The following is a 22,829-nucleotide window of genomic DNA, read 5'->3' on the forward strand; positions in this document are numbered from 1 at the left end:
TGACAGAGAAAACTCAGACAGGAAAGTGACCTGCGCAGGCCACACGACGCAGGGGACACAGGCAGTCTGAGGCCCAAGCCTTGACTCCAGGCCCCCTCCCCGGCCTCTCCTTTCCCACCCACAGGCCTCTGCCCCGCCGCTAGCTCCATCAAGGCCCTCCCACCCGACAGTCCTCGCCCAACAGAGGCTCTGTGGGCAATGAGTCCTCCAGGCTCTGAGGCATGTTCCTTTCTCTTCACTTGCTGTCTAGATCACTCCGTTTTTCAATCCAGCGCCCCAGCAGGGCTCCAAAATGAGCCCTGATTAAATTCCCATAAAACCACAGGCAGAAATGCTCCCATCCGTGCTGTGTACCTCCCTCCCCAGGGAGGCCTGGTGTCCCGAAGGCCATCTGTCACCTCCAGAGCACATGTCACCCGTCACCCACCACTGTCACCAGCTCTGAAGGGTCTCTCGAGCCCTCTGTCCTGTGGCCTAATGCCCTCCATCAGCCACGGTCCACCGCCACCCCCCAGGGCTGAGAACACCAGCTTGTGTCCTCCAACCACAGCACAGCTTTCTCTCGGCTCGCTTTGGCCAGTTCAGGAGGGAGCTAGAGCCTTGCCCATAATCGCTCGACCTGCGGTGGCAGAGCCAGGCCCTGGTCTCGGGGTTTCCATCTCAAAATCTTGGCCTTATGCAGCAAAACAGGTAGCAAGGAGAGAAGAGCCCTGCAGATGCGTGCTTGGCAATCATGACTGGTTGACCCAGCCTCCCCCGCCCTCCCCCATGCCTGTGCCAGGCAATGTTCCATTTCTGGGAGGTTCCTGCCCTTGGTTTGAACTGGATCCAGGTTCAGTGCCATCTGTGCCTCTGGCTAAGGGGTGGGGGTGCAGCCCCGCCCACAAACAGTCACTCAATTAGAGAACCCTGTGGCCCAAATGCTCTGGGGTGGGTCACTCTGCAAGCCTAGGGACCTCACGCTGCTTTGAGCTGCTGTGTGGAAGGAATTTACTGCTAGGGTCACAGGCTGAGGCCACTGCCTCCCCGGACAGCCGGAGGAGGAATGGTCTCATTCCAAGAGTCATTCAGCCCTGGGTTCCCCAGGTAGCAGCCCACTCCTGGGAAGGTGAGGGGACAGACAACTTGCTGTCCCTCGGAACTCGTTCTCCCCCTTCTTCCACAGTGGCAAAGCTCCCAACTTCAGCTGAGCACATGGGGGCCCAGAATAAAACCCACATTTCCCAACTCCTCTGCAGCTCCGTGTGGGACTCAGTCCTGGCCAGTGACGTGCGGACCCAGCACTGTGTCATGGCTGTCCGAGCCTTTCCTTAAAAAGATAACCACCGCTATCTCCCCTGGATTCCTTTTCCTCTGTCCCTCCCAACCCGCAGGTCGAGACCCTGGACATGATGGCTGGAGTTTCGGCAGCACCACTGTGGACCAGCAGGCTCGAATCACAGAACAGTCAGCTGGACGAAGTCTGGGTCCTTCCTCTGGGCTGCTCCATGAGAGAGAAATGAGGCTCTATCTCACTTAAGCCACCGTTATTTCAGGTCTCTGTTGCTATGGCAACTTCAGGGCTAGCAAATGGGCAGGTTTGAGACTGATGGGTCTGAGGCACCAGAACCCCACCTCCCCTCTGGGCTCTGAACTAGAAGAGGATGGACCCTGGGAGCAAGGAATCAAGCTGGCGCCCAAATACTCAGACTGGGAGCTGGGGCCTTCGGGCAGCGGGCCTCCCCTGTCTCCACAGCTGATGCTCTACGTGGACCCAGAGCGTGGACCCCCGCTCCAAGTGCTCCGCCGCCTACCAGGGAGGCCGCCACCCCCACTGCAGAGCAGGGAGCTCTGGGCACCTCTCCGCGGCAGCCTCCCCCGGCCTTACTGTGCAGCTGCTCTGGCTCTCTGAGGCAGGCACAGCCACCCTGGTATGAAGAACGGTGACACCCCCAGGAGGTCTCCAGCAAGCCCCTTCTTCCAGTGCTACAGCAGTGTCACTTGGGCTGCTCTAACTGTCTGCGGAACTTACAAGGTAATTATGGCCATTTGCAGTGCGCTTAACTGGGCTGCCTCCAGGAATAGCAGGAGGGGGGCGGGGGAGTGCTGGGGATATGCCTCCTGGAGAAGGTTCTCTGCATCTGCGGGGAGGAGCCCCGGCTCTGGGAGGCTGGCAGGCGAGAGCCAGCACTGATTCCATAAGAACGGCCGTGGGGGTGCGGAGGGGGTCAGGAAAAGGCTCCAGGAAATCCCAGCTCCTGCCCACCCTCCTGGAAGAGTGCCAACCCGGCTCAGTGCACGATAAAGAAAATCCAGGGTACAGCAGTCACGGCCCACCCACAAAACAATTCCTGCTGGCCTAGGACCAAGCCTGCCTTAGGGTTCGGTCAACACGTTCCTGCCCAGCATGGAGGGGACTTCCCCGCCGCCCTGCAGGCAGCTCCTGGACTGAGGACCCCCGGGTCTGAGGTTCCTGGGACCCAGCAGAGTGGAGGCTCATTCTCTCCCCACAGGGGGTCGGTCGCCAGCCCGACACACGTGTGGCTCTGTGTGGGTCACCTTTACACCAGGATATAGGTAATGGCCACTGGAACCTGTCTCCAGGCCATGTCTGCACTGATCTAAAATGTACGCTCATGTCCTCGCTCACCAACCCACACGCCTTCCGTGGGTGCCCATGAACGACGTCCCCAACTGCATGAGGCACTCCACGAACCTGACACTGACTCAACGTCTGTGAGGCACGCACAAGCACAACCCATCACTGGTCCCCTGCCCCCGACTGTGCACAGTCCCACTCCGGGCCCAGACTCACCCTTGACCCCAGCCCTGATTCTCTGCCCATGAAAACTGAGAGAGACTCCAAGCTCAGCCCCTTCCAACAGAATGGGCGCTGTGCCAGCCGCGGACATTCCCAGGTGGCACCATGTGCCAGGACCCATGCTAGGTGCTCACCAGACGTCATCCCAATTATCTCAACCGCAGACCCTGAGGACAAACCACTTCTTATCAACATCTTAACAGGAAACAGGCCTAAGCTAGGTAAAAGGACTTGGCCAAGGGCACAACAGCAGCAACATCCCAGATTCAGATATGACCTCAGCCTGGCTCCCCCCAAAACCTGTGCTCTTTGCTCTGAAAAAAACCTTCTCAGCGGTGACTTCCCTGACCCCACTGGTACACATCACTCTTCTCATGGACTTGAGGACAGGAGATGTGGCCACTGACCCACGACTCCTCCCACTCACTAAGCAGCCCTTCTCATCAGGATCGGATTCATCTCCTGTCCCTTCACACACAGCTGGTGTCGAACACTCACAACTCCTCGGATTTCCTTTCCAGAACTGAAATTTAGCCGGAACATCCCTACAGATTGTTCTCGTCTGAGAGTTCTAGTCGGACCCAGGGAAGGAAGGCAAAGCAAAGGGAAGCTGACATCATCATTGACCATTCTACACCCAAGGGGAAAAGGGTGTCGCCATGCTGAAAAGACGCTGCTCGGGGGCCGGGCTTTATGCCACCTGCCGAACACCAGGCACCCTCAGGAAGAGGCCCTGAGACCCCCTCCAAGACAGCCAGTCCAACACCCAGCTCTTCCACAAGGCATGCTCCCTAGAGAAGCAAGGACTTGCCAACTCTCATGGCCAAAGTCCTTGAGGACAGTTGCTTGCTAGATCCACAACCATCTGGCCACGGACACATAAGTTAAGCTTAGGGGCTTCGAGCTGACAGCCTGAGTTGGGGGAACCTGGCGGGATGCTGACTCCACCACACACAGGCTGTGTGATGCGGGCCCGTCTGCTATGCTCTTGGTCTCCACTACCGTCCGCAAAATGGGGGGGTGACCGCCCCCACTTTCAGGAGTGTGGAAAGACAGAGCACAAGGAGAAGGCTGAGCCCTGGTCCGGCCAGCCAAACTCTTCCTGCCGGTCCCACTGTCACACGAAACAAGAGCTGGCCAAGTCACCACCCAGGTCAGGCGGGCCACCGTCATGGTCTGGATGGCAGGAGTGGGGGCTGCCTTTCCTCAAAATTAAACGAAAACTCTCAGCAGGGAACGCCAGGCAAAGAGAGCTACATTACTGTTAAGAGGACTCTTTCCAAAAAAGCCCTTCTCACAAAAACACCTTGGGAAGGCCATCCAACCTCTCCAGAGCGGCCAGGCCCAGGAAGGTGGGGAGAAAGAGTCCTCAGGGACGAGAGGATGTTGCTGGCAGGAAAAGCTCCCACAGCTAAGCAGGAGACTCCTGCGTCAAGAACAGAGCGTACCCCGTGAGGTCCAGCCGCCACATGACACAGCTCCACAGCTTTGATTAAAGGCCCTTCAATCTCTCTGTTTGTCTCCATTGCCCGGTTACACAACTTCCCTTCCCGGCCCGCTGCTCTGCTATTCTACACACAGCCCTGCTCTCTAACCACTGTGTTATCGGGACACTTCATCACCACTCTGTGGGTTCAAGACAACAAAACAAAACCGTCTTGAAGTGGCTGCAGCCGCTCTCTTTCCCGAAGAGCACCCTCAGGCTTTTATTTCCTAATTCTGCTGGTCAGAGGAGGGGCGAGGCCCTCCCAAGAACGTGTGCCCCTGGGGAATTCAACTCCTTCCTGCCCCAAAGGGCTTTAAAAAGATCAGACACCCCCCTCCTCCCACCCCCAGGCAACGACCACCCTGTCACTGCAGGGGTGGGCCACGTGCGATGTGGGCCAAGCCACGTGTGTCCCTACCTTTCATGTAGGCCTCGATCTTCCGGATGAGCTCATAGGACTTGGAGCGGTCGAGGAGGGTCCTGATGGCAGGAAGGGGGTCCAGGACAATGGTCTCGGGGTGCGCATCAATGTACTCCTGAAAGGAAAACACACCTCTTCTGGTTGGAGGCTGGAGGCCGAGTTAGAAACGAGTTTTCCACAACATTCCATCCGACATGCCCTCACGGCATCCATCCTCCTCCTCCCTCCCTCCGCCCCCCACCCCTGACTTCACACTGTTTGGGGAGGATGCGTTCATGCTCCTGGCCCCATTGGGATCACATGATGCTGGTTAGACCAATCAGCACCTTCCACCCTGGCCATAGGCTCCAGAACAGGGCACGTGACCCAAGTCGGCCCAATCAGACGCAGGCTCAGTGCTCTCGCTAGGAATGCTGGGACAAGACCATTCTCTCCCACACCGACCAGGCAGCTGGGAGCAGTCACCCTGAAATCTGAGGGAGAGGCCCGGCAAAGCCAGAACTGAGAACGAGAGGCCAGCCTGAGCGAACAGAGCCAAGAAAAGGAGCACAAGCAGGCTCCGGTCAACTCGTTTGGCTCCTGGATAAAGCCTCACCTGAAACCAGCTCTGCTGCCCTTGTGGATGACACTCGAGAAGGGCCCAGAGCCCTGCATGGATAAGGATTCTGGGGCAGGGCCGGCGAGAGCAGAATGAACGCTGGGATTCAGGTGAGGATCGGTGTGGAAGGCAGGATGACAAACCCACCCCAGGGCGGCCCCCGACCCTCAGGTACCCACTACAACGTTCTACTTCTCTACCCACCAGCTTCAGGGTAGACTGCGAACACGCAAGCAAGACTGTGACCAAATCAGCCTTTAAGGAATTTAGGGTCTCCCTGGAGAAATAACAGTTAGGCACCTGGGAGACGAGAAACTACCATCTCTGACAAAATTCAACAAGAGACTGGGCAAAAGGTGTCTGGGAAAGGAACACAAGGATCCCAGCCCTGCCCCTCGGCACCTCTGTGACCACAGGAGCCCAAGCCACATCCGTGGGCCACGACAGCTCAGCAGGCAGATGCAGTAAATGAGACCATCCGCCTGGCCCCAGGACATGGAGTCCAAGAACAAAAATATGGAATGCTGGAGGAACAAGAGAGGGGCTAAGAGGAAAGGCTGGGTGGAAGGGAGGCCATTCGCCAGCTGTTGTTATTGTGAGCTGAACTGTGTCCTCAACAGATCTGTTCGAGTCCTAAGCCCTGGTGCTTGTGAGTGTGACCTTATTTGGAAATAGTGTCTCTACAGATAGAAGCAAACTAAAATGAGGCCACAGAGGATTAGGATGGACCCTAATCCATTGACTGGTGTCTTTAAGATGGACAGTCTGGAAAGAGACACACAAGGAGAAGGCCATCTGAAGACGGAGACAGTGACTGATGTTGTGCCTGCCAAGGACCACTGGCCACTGCAGGAAGGCAGGACAGCAGCATGGGACAGATTCTCTCTCAGCGCCTCCAGAAGGAACCAACCCTGCAGACACCTTGACTTCAGACTTCAAGCCTCCTTAACTGTGAGAGGAAAACGTCCCTGTTGTTTTACACCACCCAGTCTGTGGTACTTTGTCAAGGCCACCCCAGGGAATGAACACACCAGCTTAATTCATTCCCCTGCCCACCCAGTCTACAAAATCAGTCTGCGAGGTCAACAGAGGCCAAGGAGAAAGCCACAATGCTTCTTTTCAAGTCAGCCTTATCAACAAAAAAGAAAGCGCCATTTGGAATTACTCTTTTTTTCAGTGAACCTATTTTGGTTCCTAGTAACCATTTTTAAGAGCTCTCAACACAAAGCCAGAGATTTCTATCTCCGTCTCCTCTGAAATCTGCTCCCCACCTTGGGTTTCATACCAGAGTATCTGCTTATGGGCACATTTGTATCTTTTTCTTTGAAAATTTAAAAAAACTTCTCTGTTCCTGCAGGGTGCCCAGTAAGTGCCGGTGGGGAGCCCGTCTTCCACCCTCCCACCCATGAACTCTGTGGGGCCAGCACGCTCTCGGCGCCTCTCCCCACATACCCATGCTACAGACACAAACACAGAAGACAAGCCACCTTCCCCCTCCTCCAGAGAGACAGGCAGCCGTCAGCGAGTCACCCCAGTTCCTGGCCCACTTCCCTGCTTATACAGGACAAGACTGTCAGCTGATGTGGGCGAGTCCACATCTGCCACCCACCGGGGCCACAAAGACAAGCTGAGAAGTGTCCTCAAGGAAGGAATATCCAGAGCTGCCTTCAGGCCAGGGGCCGTGCCTAGACCTCCTCTCTCTAGCCTCAGCCTTGCCTAAGTGTCTGCATCTCCCCACGGCAGGCTCCCCATCAGCAAGTACCCGCTGTCAACACCGTTCCGTTGGCCCAGGTCTACACTGCCATAAGACAATGTCATTCACGAGACACCAAGGTTACTGCATACATATAAAATTGCATTACTCTCTTCATGTTAAAAGGTCATCCACACGACAAAGTGCATATCACTCACGGTGCCCCGGGCCTCGTGCAGAGTACTAAAGACACACGGATGAATGAAAGCCTTCTGGGCTTCCCCTTATTGGATCTATAATCGTGGCCAACGAGTTCATGTTCCAGGTTAGAACCTGAACGCACTCAACTGTCCCCACAACCCCTCCTCCTCTCCTACCCCAACATGCCAGGAAGCAACCCGGTGCAGAGGAAAGAGTGAGGGCTCAGGACTCAAGAAACCCAGGCTCCCTCTGTTAATCACCTTCCAGAGTCGCCCTGGGCAGGCCACTTGGCTTCTCTAGGCCTCAGTTCCCTCATCTGCGACTTAAAAGCCTACACTGGAAAAAACCGGAGGACCAGGGGCACCTGGGTGGCTCAGTGGGTTAAAGCCTCTGCCTTTGGCTCAGGTCATGACCCCAGGGTCCTGGGATCAAGCCCCGCATTGGGCTCTCTGCTCGGCGGGGAGCCCTGCTTCCTCCTCTCTCTCTGCCTGCTCTCTGCCTACTTGTGATCTCTCTCTGTCAAATAAATAAATAAAATCTTAAAAAAAAAAAAAAAAACAAAAAAACGGAGGACTGGTGCTTATGGAGGCAGACTTCAGGGCCGCACACAAGGGCTGCTTTAGAAGCCACGTGCTGGAGGCCTTATGGACGATGCTGGCTGCCTGCCTTCAGCAACGGGCCGGTATCAGAGGTGTTCGCCTCAGTGGGCTGGCCCAGGTCTCCCTACCAACTGAGTCCCCTGAAGTCCACACATGCTCCTTCCTCCCCCTCGAAAATCCACACCCCCACCCCCAGTCCCAAGAAGAGTATCCGAGTAGTTGTTGGATCTGGTTGCACTTTTCTGCGTTAGGGCAGCGACCTTTAAAGAGAGAGAACTCTGAATCATCAAGACATGAATTTAAGCCAAACTCACGAGGGAAAGAAGTTAGAAGAACGAAGGGGGAAAATATCTGACAAGCAGGCGCCAACAAGCTTTTGACCCGGGATGAATGCACCAGTATTAACAGAAGAGTTATTCCTAAACACGATCTCTTTGGGGATGAGGACAGAGAGGGCAAAGAAAGAGTTTTTCCAATCGCCCCGCGATCCACAAGTGGATTTCCTTCCAAGCCTTTCAGCTTATCTATTGTACTACAGGCCTCATGCATTTTTCACAAGACTCTTAGAATTACCAAACAAATTGCTGGAAGGGTGAGCGCCCTGTGCCATTTTATCACCACTCAGAAGAAGAAAGGCCCAAACGGTCTCCATGGCAAATGGTAAACACATGCTCCTTTAGAGCGTCCGCCGCAGAACACCTACAAAGGGAGCCTGGACATGACCAAGGGCCAGCCCGGCTCGAGGCAGACTGAAAAGTGGGGAAAGCAGACACAGCCCCCCGTCAGGGGGCCAGGAGGAGGGCTAGAGAGCGCAGACTGTTTGTGGAGGGGACAAAGGGGCAGAGGCCGGCCAGGTGTCCCCGGCCCCCCGCCCCCCAGGCCCGAGGGATGATGGTGCCAGGAGGGACCCGGAGCCCTCTCTGCTGGGCTGGAGGAAGTCGACGCTTCCCCACTGCAAGAGTGAGCCCAATGAAAGGATCGGGGGTGCCACAGATGCCATTTCCTCTGCGGTTCCATGTACGACAGGAAACAAGCTGGCAGATGCAAGGGTTTGCTCTTATCCGACAGAAAATGCAGGCAGAAGCCCCAAGTTCAAATCCTGCCTCTCGCACTTACCCTATATCTGTGAAAGAGAAACTGCAGTTTATCTCTGAGATTCTGTTTCCTGGTGTGCCAAATGGGCATTTTTATTCCCAAAGACTCGCCTATCTATTAGAGAGTGAGCGCACACACGTACACACACGGGAGGGACAGAGGGTGAGGGAGAGAGAGAATCTCAAACACACACACACAGACATCCCGCCCCACCCTGAGTGTGAAGCCTGACCTGGGGCTCCATCTCCTGACCCTGAGATCATGACCTGAGCCAAACTCAAGAATTGGGACACTTAACCAAATGAGCCACCCAGGCGCCCCTGCATTTTAAATAAAACCCATCTCCGGGAGCTACTCTGGGCAACAAGACCCGGACTGGAAAAAAGAGGATTCTTGCGGCTGGACAGCACGTGGGCTCTTAGCACCACACCTGGCCCAAGGTCTCTGAGCTCAGCCAGCCATGCCCCATGCAGCCGACTGTGGGGCAGGCCAGCCCTGCACCTGGGGAGAACGGCAGGGCTCTTCCGGATGGGGTCTACCCTCCCACTGACGCCCGAAGCACCACACAATCCCCTGGCCTACGGCAGCCCAGGCTGCAGGGCGCATCCCTCTGCAGACAGGTCCCGGCAGAGCCCACAATGCCAGTGGCACCCGGCCAGTTGGTCCCTTACGGGGGCGTGGAGAGAAGCGCCTGTGCCCAGTTCCCGCCCCCTCAGTTCTCAGACCTAGGGGACTTTCTGCCCCCCCCCACCCCCCAACCACTGCAGGCCCCTTTTTAGAAAGCGGTGATTCATTTTTTGGGGATACATACTGAAATTATTTACAGATTAGATACGATGCCTAGAATCTGCTTCAAAGTAACCAGGCATGGCGGATGGTGAGAGACGTGGGTAAGGCAGAGGAAACAAGAGTGGTCGCACGGGGCTACTTCGTGAAGCTGGGTGGCGGGACGGGGGAGGGCACTACAGCCTTTTCTCCAGTATTTTTAAACTTTGTGTAACAAAAACACTGGGGACAGAATGGAAGGGAGGGTGAAGTAACCAGGTCCTCCCTTTCTTCAAGCCCACACACCCCTATAGTTGTGCCAGAGACCGATTCAAACACCAACGCTATCTTTCCCGAAGGAGCAGGAGGCAGCCAGCCAGATGGGAAATGCAGTGAGAGATTATGGAAAAGATAATAAATAAAAATAATCATCACCATAATTTTTAAATAACAGCAGCCACCATTTACCTAGGACTGGCTGGCGACGTGCGCATTGCTGGGAAAATACTCTTTTTTAAGCACGGTGTCTTTTAATATAAAAATACGATGAGGTAAGAGCTCAAACTATAGAACTCGCAGAAGAATGCATGGGTTTACCTCTTCGTAGCCTTGAATCAGAGAGCCATTTCTTAAGATACGGTACCAAAAGTAGCAAAGAAGAAATAAACAGTATGTTCGCAACATCAGGAGCTTGTGCGAGTCAAGGATACCACTCACGTGAGACCTGGCAGAGCCTCACCTCGTGGTGCTCGCGACCCAGCCACTGAAAGGCCATCAGCCAGCACAGCCTAACCGTTAACCTCCGTGGCAGGACTGGGCAACTGAGGCCCAGTGGACTGTTCCAGTAGGGTCGGGGGAGCTGGGATAGAAGCAGCAGCACCACACAGAGCCCTGGAAGCCCCTTCTCCTCTCTAGGCCTCTGGCACCTCTGTAAGGTGAAGGCCAGTCCTGTGAAGAGGGGACATGCACTGGAGCCAGAGGCGGTGAGAACTGGGGCAGAATCCCGCCTTCCCTGCCTGTGACTCTGCCTCCAAAAGCCTCGGTCCTCATCTGTAACATTGGGACCAGAGCAGCTCCTACCTCACAGGATGTTTTAAAAAAAAAAAAAACAAAAAAAAAAAAACAAAACAAAAAAAGGGTTTATTGAGATAGATTTCAAATACCATGAGATTTACCCACTTACAGATTATAGTCCAGGGATTTTAATACGTCGACAGAGCTGTGCAACCATCTGCACGGTTAATTTTAGGACATTTTCATCACTTCAAAAGAAAAAAAATAATCTGTATGTTTGAGCTCTCCGTTTCAATTCACGCATTCCCCTCCAGCCCCTGGAAACCATTTCTGTCTCTACAGACTTGTCTATTCTGGACATTTCATACGAATGGAATCAAGTGCGGTCTTTTGGGACTGGCTTCTTCCACTGAGCGTAATGTTTTCAGGGTTCATCCCTGCTGTGACACAGGTCTGAACAACGCTCCACCGTGTGGAAATACCAGGTCTGTTCATGCGTTCATCAGGGGACGGGTCTCTGGCTTGTTTTCACCTTGCGTTACTACGTGTAGCGCTACTATGAACATCTGGACACAGGTTTCTGTGTGGACTAATGTTTTCATCTCCCTTGGATTACACACCGGATATTCTTGGGGTAAAAATGCAAAAGATCACAAAACTTCTCAGCCGCTCAAGCACAGAGGTTCTAAAGGTAGCAATCACAGAAATCTACCACGGTACACAAAAGAAACCAATTTTCTGATTTTCCAAAGCTGCAGTCACACAAAATAAACGCCAGATTTGATTCTCAAAGCAATCTCTGTGACCTGTAGCATAAACAACGGTATTTTTATTCCCATTTTATAGATGAAAAAGCTGAGTCTCTGACCTAGGCAAAGTGACCGGCTCAAGGTCACATAACCAGCTGGGGCTCTGCCAGGATTCGAAACCTCCCATTACAAGGTCAACCCCACAGCTTCTGCAGTGCAACCCTGTCACCTACCCCAACAAGTTATGTGGCTAAAGTGCTTTTTAATTCCCACAAAGCCTAAGGACCATTTTTGAACCTAAGTGCTGGATAACCTGTGCACAATTCCATCGGACAGGTCTAGAACAGGAAAGAGAGGACCAAAGCCTGGGGCCAGCAGGGGGTAAGGGGTGGTGGTTGAGAAGAAAGAGGCTGAGAGCTGTCCAGACCTCCTGTGGACGGAGCAGCCTCTACCGGGTCTCTGGGGGAGGCTGGCTATCTGAACGAGAGCTTCCTGAGTATTTGCACTTACAGAACAAATCTTATGCAAGCACTGCAGCAAGAGTGAGCCCCGCCTGTGTTCCAGAACTCTCCATCTCCAGCGAGGTGGGACAGGAAGCTGCACAGGGAAGGCTAAAAAAGGAGTCACATGTAGGGCTGGGCAAGCTAAGTGCCAGGTTCCCCTGCCAAGCATTCTGCACGTTAACCTGAAGGCTGGAGGGAGAGGCGGAGGTGGTTTCTAGGAGGAGAATTAGAGGACTGAAGTAAGTTCCAGAAAAACCCTGCTGGCCAGGAGCTGTGTGGGAGGACCAGGCTGGAAGCCACTGATGGAACAGGGATTTGAGAGCATTAACTTGGAGAAAGGTCATCTCCAGCCTCCGTCCTTCCAGAGTCCCTATTCCCCACCCCCCAGGAAGAGGTCTTATGAAGAGGACAGCAGGACAGCAGGTCCTCACTGAGAATGCAAAGAGAAAGAAGGGGCAGGGCAGGTTGGGAAAAGGCAGGGAAGGAGTGGGGAGCCCATGAGTGGCTCTAGGGAGCAGCTCTGCTCTGTTGTTTGATCTGGTCATGGATAGGCGGTGTATCTGGTTTGCAAAATTCGTGAAGCTGCTCACTTATCTGTACAGCTTTCTGTGTGTATTATCTTCAACGCATTTAAAAAAAAAAAAAAAAAAAAAAAGATAAAGAATGAACCAAAGCACCAGACTATTCAAACAGCAAGGACCTGCTCCAGTCCCCGCTCTGCTGTGTGGCCTGCCTTACACTTACACTCTCTGGGACTCCAGCCCCCCGTGCGGGGTAGATCAAGGATGGAAAAGGGGGGCACCCACCACACCTCCCTGGGGCCGCGGCAGCCATCACCACCAACTGAGGCAATGATCACTTGGGGACCACAACAGCCTTCTGCACTAACCCCAATGGGATTCAGAATCCTGATCATCACTCAGTTCCAGAAGTCAGACAAGCATGGGCACCCAAGACGAACCCCACACGCCATGCACAGAACAAACGCTCCAGGCTGATTCCTTAAGACCCCATGAGTCAGAGTTTGTGTGTTTCCGTGAGCGCTCAGTCACCAAAGAGATGCTGGGGAAGACCTGACGTTCTTCCCTGTGGCTGTTAAAAATTACTCACCAGGCTTTTATGGGAAAAGAGGTAACCTTGGGCTTACTCAGCGTAATCTCACTCCTTCTGACTCTTCCTGAGAGCACAACCCGAGCCCAGACCTTCCAGCTGATGGCCACAAAGGCTGGCCTTTGAACTCACTCCTTCCACACCAAGTGGTGGATGAAAGACAGGAAACATCCAGTTCCTAAAGTCTTACCACTGTGATGGAGGTCCTGGCAAGAAGCCAGAAGGAATTATTATTAATAATTACAGTAATAATGGTAATGATAGCAGCTAACTTTTCCAGAATGCTCACCAAGTACCAGACTGTTGTATACACTTTCAGAACAACCCTATGCAGTAGGTCCCATTAGCAGCCCCATTTGACAGGGTAGAGAAACTAAGGTTCTGAGCCCCTCGGTACCTGGCCCAGGCTCTCCCAGGATCCAGGCCGTCTGGTTCCAGAGCCCTCTCACTGGCAAGACAAGGCATAGGGGGCCCTGGCTAAAGGAGAGGCATCTCAATTTTAGCTACAACTAGAATTTCTCATGTGCATTCTTTTAAAATTTATGTTGAAGAAAGAAAACTAAGTCTTTCTCACAGTCAGCCAACTCAAGCCTAGGCTGCGAAGCACCCCAGCAAAAATGGCAACAGAGCTCCCAAGTTCCTTTCCCAGAAGCAGAGTCACAGATGGTCAGACCTTGTGAGACCTAAGGTCCCTTAGTCCAGCCAGTCTTTCCAGAAAGAAGAAAGAAGCAGAAACTAGCCAGAGGTCACATGCGGAAGGGGCAGAGATGAGACCATGACCGCATATGCTCCTTCTACTACCCCAGGGTCCTCCCTGGCTCATTCTGTCCCAAACGTCCCAAGGAGCGACCACAGTGGGCTAGAGTCTCTGCTTCCGTTCCCAACCCTGGATCACAGACAAACTAACAACCACCAGAAGACAGCCACTCTTAGGAGAGTACAAAAATGACATGACCAGATGCTAGAGCCCACAATGGCTTCTGGGATGAAGATCCACGTGGCACTGAGGGAAGATACATGTAGGATTTGAACGCACAGAATGCCTGCAGCGGACACCCGCTGAGTGGAGTAGGACCAGCGGGAGGAAGACTAATAGATGAAATGGTGTCCTGGGCAATCATACCTTCAAAGGCATGGTACTCTTCTGCAGAAAGTGAAACACGTTCCTGGGAGATCAGCTCCGCATGATGAGGTCATGACCCATGCTGAGCAAAGACTGCTGGGCAGGACAGCTAACGAACGCTCTGGGCAGACTACTAAAGCCATGAAATCAACTGAAGCCAGGGCCAAATGTCCCCCAGGCAAAGCCTTCCTGGCACCACCCAGAATACCTGTCTGTTCATTACACCCTACAGAAAACCGCAGAGAGCCTGAGGAATCCATGCTAGACCTAGGTGTCTTGGTGCAACACAATGTGCCAGGCAGCCAACCTCGGCCCTGGCTAAACCAAAGCACCCATGGCTATTCAAGAATCATGGGCCAGGCGTCTGAAGAGGTAGCCAGGTCTGGCATAGGGCTGGGGCTAGAGATTCATGCAGCTAACCTGTGGGCCAAGAGAAAGGCTGTGACTGCATCCAATACATACCAGGGGCAGGATTGCCAAGTCCAGCCACACAGGATGACATTCACATAGTCTGCCACTGAGCTGTGCAGTACACAACCTATGTAACAGTCCCTGACCATCAGCCAAGGCTTAAGCCTTCCAATCACTGGCTGAGCACCTCTTTCCACCCAGCACCACCTGGCTGATCCCAATTCTAGCACACGGACCCTAAGACACTGCAAAAGTTAAGGCAAAGGCCGTAAAGAAGTTTCGGTTCAGGGCGCCTGGGTAGCTCAGTGGGTTAAAGCCTCTGCCTTCGGCTCGGGTCATGATCCCAGGGTCCTGGGATCGAGCCCCACGTCAGGCTCTCTGCTCGCAGGAAGCCTGCTTCCTCCTCTCTCTCTGCCTGCCTCTCTGCCTACTTGTGATCTCTCTCTGTCAAATAAATAAATAAAGTCTTTAAAAAAAAAAGAAGAAGTTTCGGTTCAAGTCTTAACACTGACATTAACTTTATGTGTCCTTCTGAAAACCACTTAAATCATTTGTACCTCAGTTTTCCCTCCTATAAAACAAGTAGGCTGGAATAATGCATTTTTATAATATCCTTTCTGACTTTGAAGTCCTAGGATTTTTGGATGCTGTGAAGAGATAAATGAATGAAAAAACCTCTCAGGGCCCTGGAGTCTAGGACCTGCGGCCCTTGGGCATACACAGAGCAGTGACTGAGCAGAACCCAGTCTCGTTAGGACAGTGACATGCATGCCCATGACAGCGGAGGGAAGAGAGTGAGCAGGACAGGCACACGAATGACAGACGGCCAATGGCTCTGCATCAGGGACAGACATCAGTTCCCCAGCTCAAGCAAGACCACACATACCCAGACCGCCTTTCAGAGCAGTCGCTAAGATGACTCCCCAGTTCTCACGGACTCAGCCCTGGCATGGGGAAGGCACCTCCTCACCTGCCACGTCTCTAACTTTTCTAACATGGCTCCTTGAAGAGAGTGGGGCTGCCATGTCCTCAGCCACCTTGGTCTTATCAACCCTGATCCTATTCTGGAGGTCGCCAGTGTCTGAGCACTCAGCCTGAGGCCTCCCAGAGAGCAAGAAGCCAGGAAGGGAGGGAGCCCCTATGTGTGCATGCTCGTGTGTGCGTGCGTGTGCGTGCATGTGCACACCAGAGCCAGGGTACCTCTGCAAGCTCAGGGAGGCCGCATTCTACCCATCCTCACCAGGAGCTCCTAAGTGCAGGGAGATGCAGGGAACGATCCTGTCACACACGCACAGGGGTACGGGTCAGGGCACTAATCTAGCCGTAGGCGGAGGGAAGCGGAGTGGAAGCAGAAGGGCAAGAGAGAGGGTTTCCGGAGGCCAGGGCGGCTGAACCACCAAGGGTCACCGGCATGGACCACGAGGAGAACAGGCATTCCAGGCAGAGGGGACAGCACAAGGAAAGGCGTGGGTGGAGGGAACCCCTCATGACCGGGGAGACGAGGTCTCAAAGAGGAGTTTACGTAAGGCAGAAAGCAGGACAGACAGCGGGAGACACAGCAGCCAGGGAGTCTGGACATGATCCTAAAGCAACAGGGTCTCCAGCCAAGGAGGGGCGGGGCTGGCTTTGAGTTCTGCAGTGACCTGTCTGTTGGCATACGAGGCCCAGGGGCTGAACTTGGAAGGGACAGGCCTGAGCAGTGTGTCTGTCACAGAGCTGGCATTAGAGGCATGGGTGCCAGCCTTTGCCATTCCAGAAGGACCGAGACACTGCCTGACCTCTGGCATGATTTGTCAGAGCCAGAGAAAGGAAAATGATGTGCTCTGCCCCTCAGCCTGGTTGCTCTTCAGACCTGTTATTTAAACCCATGAACCCAGGCTGGGGTGGTCAGGCCTCCACAGCACGGGGAGCTCAGAAGAGAAGGCAAGGTGTGAACACGTGAGTGCCAGACAGAAGCGAGGTGGCCTGGGGTCAAGGTCCAGACAGGCTGCGTGAGCCTGGCACAGACGCTGCCCTTGCCAGGGCCCTGAGCGCCAGCAGCAAACACTACAGAATGGGGAACCAGCTAGGGGTGCAGCCCCCTATTTTCCAGAACTCACGGCCAAATTCAACTGATGAGAAGAAACATGTGGAGGATGACAGACCAGCTCTAGGTTGGTAGGACTGTAACCGGCTCGACTCTATGTGAAGAAACCGGACACCAGCAAAATCAAGAACACATGAACTCGGCATCTCTACTTCAAGGTATCTATCCCACAGAACTCCCCGCGTGTGCACACGGACGCATGTACTAGGGCATTTCATCACCAAAGCATGTTCCAGAAACATCAGTAGAGAGCTGGTTAAGGGAAGGATTTAAGACCAGTTAATGGTATATCATGCAGCCATTCAACAGAATGAGGCAGCCCGAAGGGCTGATGCGAAATCATTTCCCAGATCTACTGTGGGAACAACGGCTTTGTGTGGGGAAAGGAAGACCATCTTTGTTCGCACACAAAAAGGCTCAAGGTCCCGGGGAACCGACGGCTGCACCAAGATGGGAAGTGGCTGGCTGGGCAGCAGAGGTGGTGGGGGAAGACCCTGACATTACCAAGACCAGTCCGTCAGGACCGGTGAGAGCCACCCACTGACGACACAGGGAAAGCCACGCCTAAGGAATGCACCAGAAACACAGTCCACGAGATGATGGCGATTTGCTGTCCCAGACAGGGCATGAGGTGGGAGAAACACTGGAACATTCACGAAGGGCACAGCAGGCTTCCACGGAGCAGAACACCAGCAATAACCACCCCCACACCCGTCCCCGCCGATGAACAGAACAGTCACAGAAAAAGGGGCTCAGAGGGGACAAGAAGCCAGATCCCCAGGCCCCAGACTCCAGAATGAGCTGTACAGACTCATACCACTGAAAGGGCCCAGGGGAGCCCCTTTCTAGATGAGGGAAGGTGCTTAGACAGTGCCGTGTGGAGCAGGGCTGGGACTGAGCACCCCTAAAAGCAGGTTCTCCTGGGCATGCGACTCTGCATGCCCGCCTCAGCGTCCCTAACGGGCACCCCCATTCCAGAGCCGGCTGCCCACCATGGCTGACTGTCCACCTGGGTCACCCCCAGACAGTCTCACATCACGTGCCTTGCTCAGTCACCGACGAGCACCCTGAGCCCGACAGTGTGGTCCTGATGGGTGAGAAACTTGTTCACAGAGCGGACAGAAAAGTCCACACATGAGCTCCCGCCAAAACATATCCCCAAATGCTGAGGAAGAAAGGGCTGGAAGTAAACAGGATGATCCATTATCTAAGATGGCAAATGCCTTCTCCTTGCGCTTCCCAGCCCCCCCCAAACCGTGGAAGACAGTCCCTCCCTCTCTGTCCCCAGACTGCAGCACCAAACCTGTAAGTGGGCTCTCCATCTTCCCTCAGCAGGAGGCTGGCTGAGGGCCGGGCTGGACTGTCCACCTGACGAATGTCCCATGCCCTGTTGCAGCGCCATGGCCCTACTCAGGTCCTCTGGAGCCGGGGAAAGGACCCCCAGGGCTGGGTGCTGGTCAGATCGCGTCCCCTCACAGGCCAACACTAAACCAGGACAGACTAGCACCTCCATTCAGGGATCCCTGTGGGGGACCGGACGGAGTCCCAGTAGTCCCGGGACCCACCCATCAGAGCCAGCAGCTGGGCAATGTCAGGACCAGACAGAGGCAGCGGCTGCTTGGGCCCCGTGCTCCTTAAGCACCTGTGTTAACACCCCTGTGCACCCCTGCCACACACGGGCCCCCACGAGCACGAGCACACCCCCTCCATGCCCGCATCCCCCTACAGGCACCCCCCAGGTGGCTCCAGTGAGCTGTGGAGAAGCCCGTGCCCTTGGGCCGCGGGCCACTTCCCAGAACAAGGCCACAGGACTGCTCGGTGGCCCCACCCACCCACCCGCACCCAGCCCTCCAGCCAGACTTGAACTCTCAGTTCCCAGAACCAACGGAGGCCTCCCCAAGGACCGCAGGCTCCCCAGGGCTCTGCTGGGTGTGCAAGTGTTACTCACAGAACTCAGGGTGCCCAGCCTGCTGTCAGCGGGGTGGGGGGTGGGGGGAGTCATCAGGGAGCAGGGCAGAGACTGCGGAGTGCTGCTGAACTCGGGGAAAACCAGGGGCGGCTCTAGCCAAACATGCCTTGGCCCCTCAACTCTGCACTCGGTGCCCCCAGCCGCACGCCCCCAGGCTTCCTAGCTTCCGGAAGGAAGGCTCGGCTGCCCCACCACACAAGCACCACACGCCCGTTACACATCCCCCCTCCTCCCCAGCAGGAACCCTGGTTCAGAAGGTGACTGACTCCCCTCGGCACCCTGCAGCCCCCCTCTAACCTGCAGCCATCAGGCTCACTAGGTTCCTCCAATCCACCCGGCCCCCAACCGCCTTCTTCAGGGTCCTCAGACCTCTGGGCCTGTCCGGCCAAAGGACGCTGTCCCCTGGCTTGCTCCCCTCCATCAACAGACCTTTCAGGCCTCAGCTCAACCGTCAACTCCTGAGAGAGGCTGCAGGACCAGGTGGTAAGAACTTCCCTGTCATCTACCACAAGCCCCAATTTTTCTTATTCCCAGAACTTTCCGTAACTGGAGACCGTGTTACTTTTTTCTCTGCTTGCTTGTATTTTGTGTGCATTCCCTCCCTCCCACCCCACTCCCACACACCCAAATACAATTGTGTAGGGGCAGGGGCTGAGTCCGTCTGACGTGATATATTGATTACTGTATCTGCCGTCTTTGAAGAATTCTGGCACACAGTAAGTGCTCAATTAAGACTTAGCTGAATGAATGAGATAATAGCTCTGCCATGACTGATCTTGGAGATCAATGAACAGACTGAGAGACACGGGCCAGGTCAGGGGCTGGAAACCGGGGGGTGCGAGAGAACGGAGACAGTAGGCGCGGACCCCAGCAGCAAGGGGCTCAGGGAGGTCCTCGTGCCTCAGAGGACTTGGGTCAGCAGAGGCCAGCTTGGCTGGTGAGCGGCTTTGTGACTGACCTCAGGAAGGCGAAGGAAACCGCAATGGCTTTATCGTGAGCACGCAGCCCACACGAGAAACACGGAAGCAAGTCAGGAAGTCATGGCCCCAAAACAGGCCAAGAGGAGAGTGGCAGAAGGTGACCTTTCTGTTGCAGGTGTTGTTGAAATAAGAGCCCATGAGACTTCAGTCCCCTGGTCTGAGATCCCAATCTCCAAGACCCAGCTGCATCCAGCGAGGCCTCCGTATCCACGCTTTTAAAACAAGAGTGGTTCCACTTATGGGTGGAAGCCGTCAGAGCCGCTGTGCTCTGAGAAAGGCAGGGGTCTCAACCAGGCGCAAATTTGCCCCCCACCCCCCAGAAGCCATTCAGCAACAGGCATTTTTGGTTGTCACGATTGAGGGTGGTGGAGGCCAGGGATGTCGCTGAACATTGTACCATGCACAGGACAGCCCCACAATATAGAATCGTTCAGCCCAACACGTCAACAGTGTCAGAGCTAAGGAACCCTGAAATCACATGCATAAGTTCTTTCTTCAACCTTGGAAAACTTTACTATTAATAAACGTTAATATTTCTAAAACCCAGCATACCTCAAACCCTGTGCCATAAACCGTGGACGGCCCACACGCCGCTGTGAGCTGGGTCAGAGCTCAGGCTTCCGGGGCAGCTGGCCAGCTCGGTGGGGAGGGGCTGGAAACAGGGTCATGAAGTCGTGGACCTGCCTGGGGGACCGGTCTTCCGCTCTCCGCAGGAAAGGCCCCACAGACAGCCGATGGCACTCGACGGCACCAACCCCGCGGGGACCAAGAATGACTCACTACCCCCACCTGATCTGGGCCCACAATGGGCAGATTGTGCGGCCATCTCCACCACTGGGGGAGTGGCCTTGTCACCCGGGGCAGGAGTCCTGAAGAGCCTGACCTCATGGCCACCCCAGGCCAAGACCTGTCCTCTAAGGCCAGGGCCACCGCCAAGGCCCAGTCCTGACTCCCCTGGCGTCTGCTGGCTGCTGTCCGTCACCGCGTGGCCCCAGCTGTGTCAGAGGCAATCCCAGACGGTGACCACTTCCCTCAGGTGACCCTGAGTCGCTGGCCCTCCCCACTCCCCCACAAGCTGCTGGCCAAGGCTGCTCTGAGGCCTACTTGGAAGAACTGTGAGCAAGGGACAATCCAGCCTTGGTGGTGCTCTAGCTGAGCAACCGTAGGCAAGTGTCTTAACTTCCTTGGGCCTGTTTCCTCACCTGAAAAAGGGGGAAGTAAAAATTCCATTCTCCCAGGGACTGACCTCTGCACAAAATGAGATAAGAGATGCGGAGTGCCCAGAGCACAGGAGGCCAGCTGGGACCTGCTCGGGAAGCCTCTCACGGGCCTCCACGGAGACTGCGCGAATCCATCGCCGGCACCTCCAGCCGGGAAGCCCACATGCCACTAAGCTCTGCTCCCAAAGAGAAACTCACTTGATTTTTGTCGGGTTTAGATGTTACCTCCCGAATCAGGTTAGAAGGCCCAGAACCACAAGATCATGCTGCTCCTGCTTCCACTCCATCCTCCCGCATGCGGCACCGAGCCCCAGGCTGGCAGCCGCCCAGTGAACAACTAGAGTGGACAACTAGAGCCGGTGCAGCTGTGAAATCGTTTCTGACCCCCGGGGGTCAGGGGCAGAGCGGAGCCATGGTCCCGGGGGTGATCACTGCTGCTCACGACCACCGCCTTTTGGGTGGGGACGCCGCAGCAATCAAGGTCCTATCCCACACTGCCATCCTGGCACGTGCCCAGGGAGGCAGGCAGGGCCCCCGAGGCCCTGGTGGGTAGACTGGTGAGAGGCGGAGCTGGGCACAGTACCGAAGTCCCTTGACCTCCACGCAGCCCTGCCTCCAGTCACTGCCCATCTCTGGTCCCGGCACAGAGGACACCTCTCATCTGGGACATTTTCAGAACCACCGTGTTGCTGACGAGTAGTGCTGATCACAGACACTCTTAAGAGCCAGGGTGTGCTTCGCGGGGTTCTCCTCCTCCTGCCACGACGACCTGTCTGCAGCCGCTCTGTCACCCCAGCTCCCGCCCATGCAGTGGGGCCCAGTCGACCCTCCGATGATGGCGTCGCAGGCAGAAATGAGCCTGGGCCGGGCTGGGGGAGCCGCTTGTTACTGCTGCCAGTCCTCATACCCTGTCACAGGAAGGACCTCAAAAGCCATCCCCTCCGCCCTGCCCCAGTGTCAGAGGAAACTGGAGTCTACAGCCAGCCTGGGAGGCAGGGGCAGGTCACACACCGGCCAAGGCCCGCAGAGGCCCCTCCTGAGCTCCAGGACCGACAAGCGGCCGGCACGGTTAGCACACGCGGGCCTCCGGCAGCCCTGGGAGGCAGGGACGCCGCCTGCCCCTATTACAGATAAAGGAACTGACACGCAGGAGAAATGAGAAGACATTCCCAACGCCAGCGGGAAGAAGTGGGGGGGTACCTCTGGACCCAGGCTACAGGCTCTGACACCAGTGTGCCTAACCACTGTGCCCTGGGGGGGCGAGAGCCCGAAGGAGGAAAGCGGCCAATTCGCGGACTCCAGACAGCGACACACGAGACAGAAGGAGGGCTGCGGGGAAGACCCCCAGGTGAGCAAGAAGCACGTGGAGAGATGCCCGCCATCGTCAGCCATGAGGGAAATTTAACCCAAAACTCCAAGGTGCTCCCTCACACCCACTAGGATCGCTAAACTCAACATGAGATGAAGTGCTGGCGACGAAGTGGAGACGCTGCTGGCGGGGATGGAAAACAGTGCCGCACGAGGAAAACCAGGCTGGGGGTTCCCCAACCTCGGAAAACGCCCCCACATGACCCAGCAGTGCCCCACCCCCCACGTGTATTCCCACAAGAAAGGAGAACATGTATAGCAGAGCTTACAGCAGTGGGTTTTTTGTTTTTGTTTTTTGGGGTTTTTTTTTTTGAAGAGAGAGAGGGACGCCTGGGTGGTTCAGTCACTTGAGGGTCTGCCTTCACCTCAGGTCATGATCTGAGGTCCGGGGATCGAGTCCTACATGGGGCTGTCTGCTCAGCAGGGAGTCTGTTTCTCCCTCTCTCTCTGCCCCTCCCCCTGCTCTCGCTCTCCCTTTGTCTCTGAAATATGTAAAATCTTAAAAAAAAAAAAAAAAAGAGAGAGAGAGAGAGAGAGGCAAAGAGAGAGAATCTTAAGCAGACTCCACGCCCAGCACAGAGCCTGACATGGGGCTCGATCTCACAACCATAAGGTCATGACCCGAGTGGAAATCAAGA

General features: G+C 55.2%; 1 protein-coding gene across 3 annotated transcripts in view; it reads right to left on the bottom strand.

Moving 5' to 3' along the window:
- ITPK1 (inositol-tetrakisphosphate 1-kinase) overlaps positions 1 to 22,829 on the bottom strand; it is a 166,233-nt gene that overhangs the window by 39,953 nt on the left and 103,451 nt on the right. For 2 of the 3 annotated variants that reach the window (XM_032345098.1, XM_032345097.1), the window contains exon 4: positions 4,705 to 4,822. In XM_032345098.1, the coding sequence (XP_032200989.1) occupies positions 4,705 to 4,822 (118 nt within the window). Of the gene's footprint in view, positions 1 to 4,704; positions 4,823 to 20,155; positions 20,664 to 22,829 lie in introns of those variants that run through there. The other variant, XM_032345099.1, reaches the window with a different exon arrangement.

Source organism: Mustela erminea, chromosome 5 (genome assembly GCF_009829155.1).
Source record: "Mustela erminea isolate mMusErm1 chromosome 5, mMusErm1.Pri, whole genome shotgun sequence".
Lineage (NCBI taxonomy): Eukaryota > Metazoa > Chordata > Mammalia > Carnivora > Mustelidae > Mustela > Mustela erminea.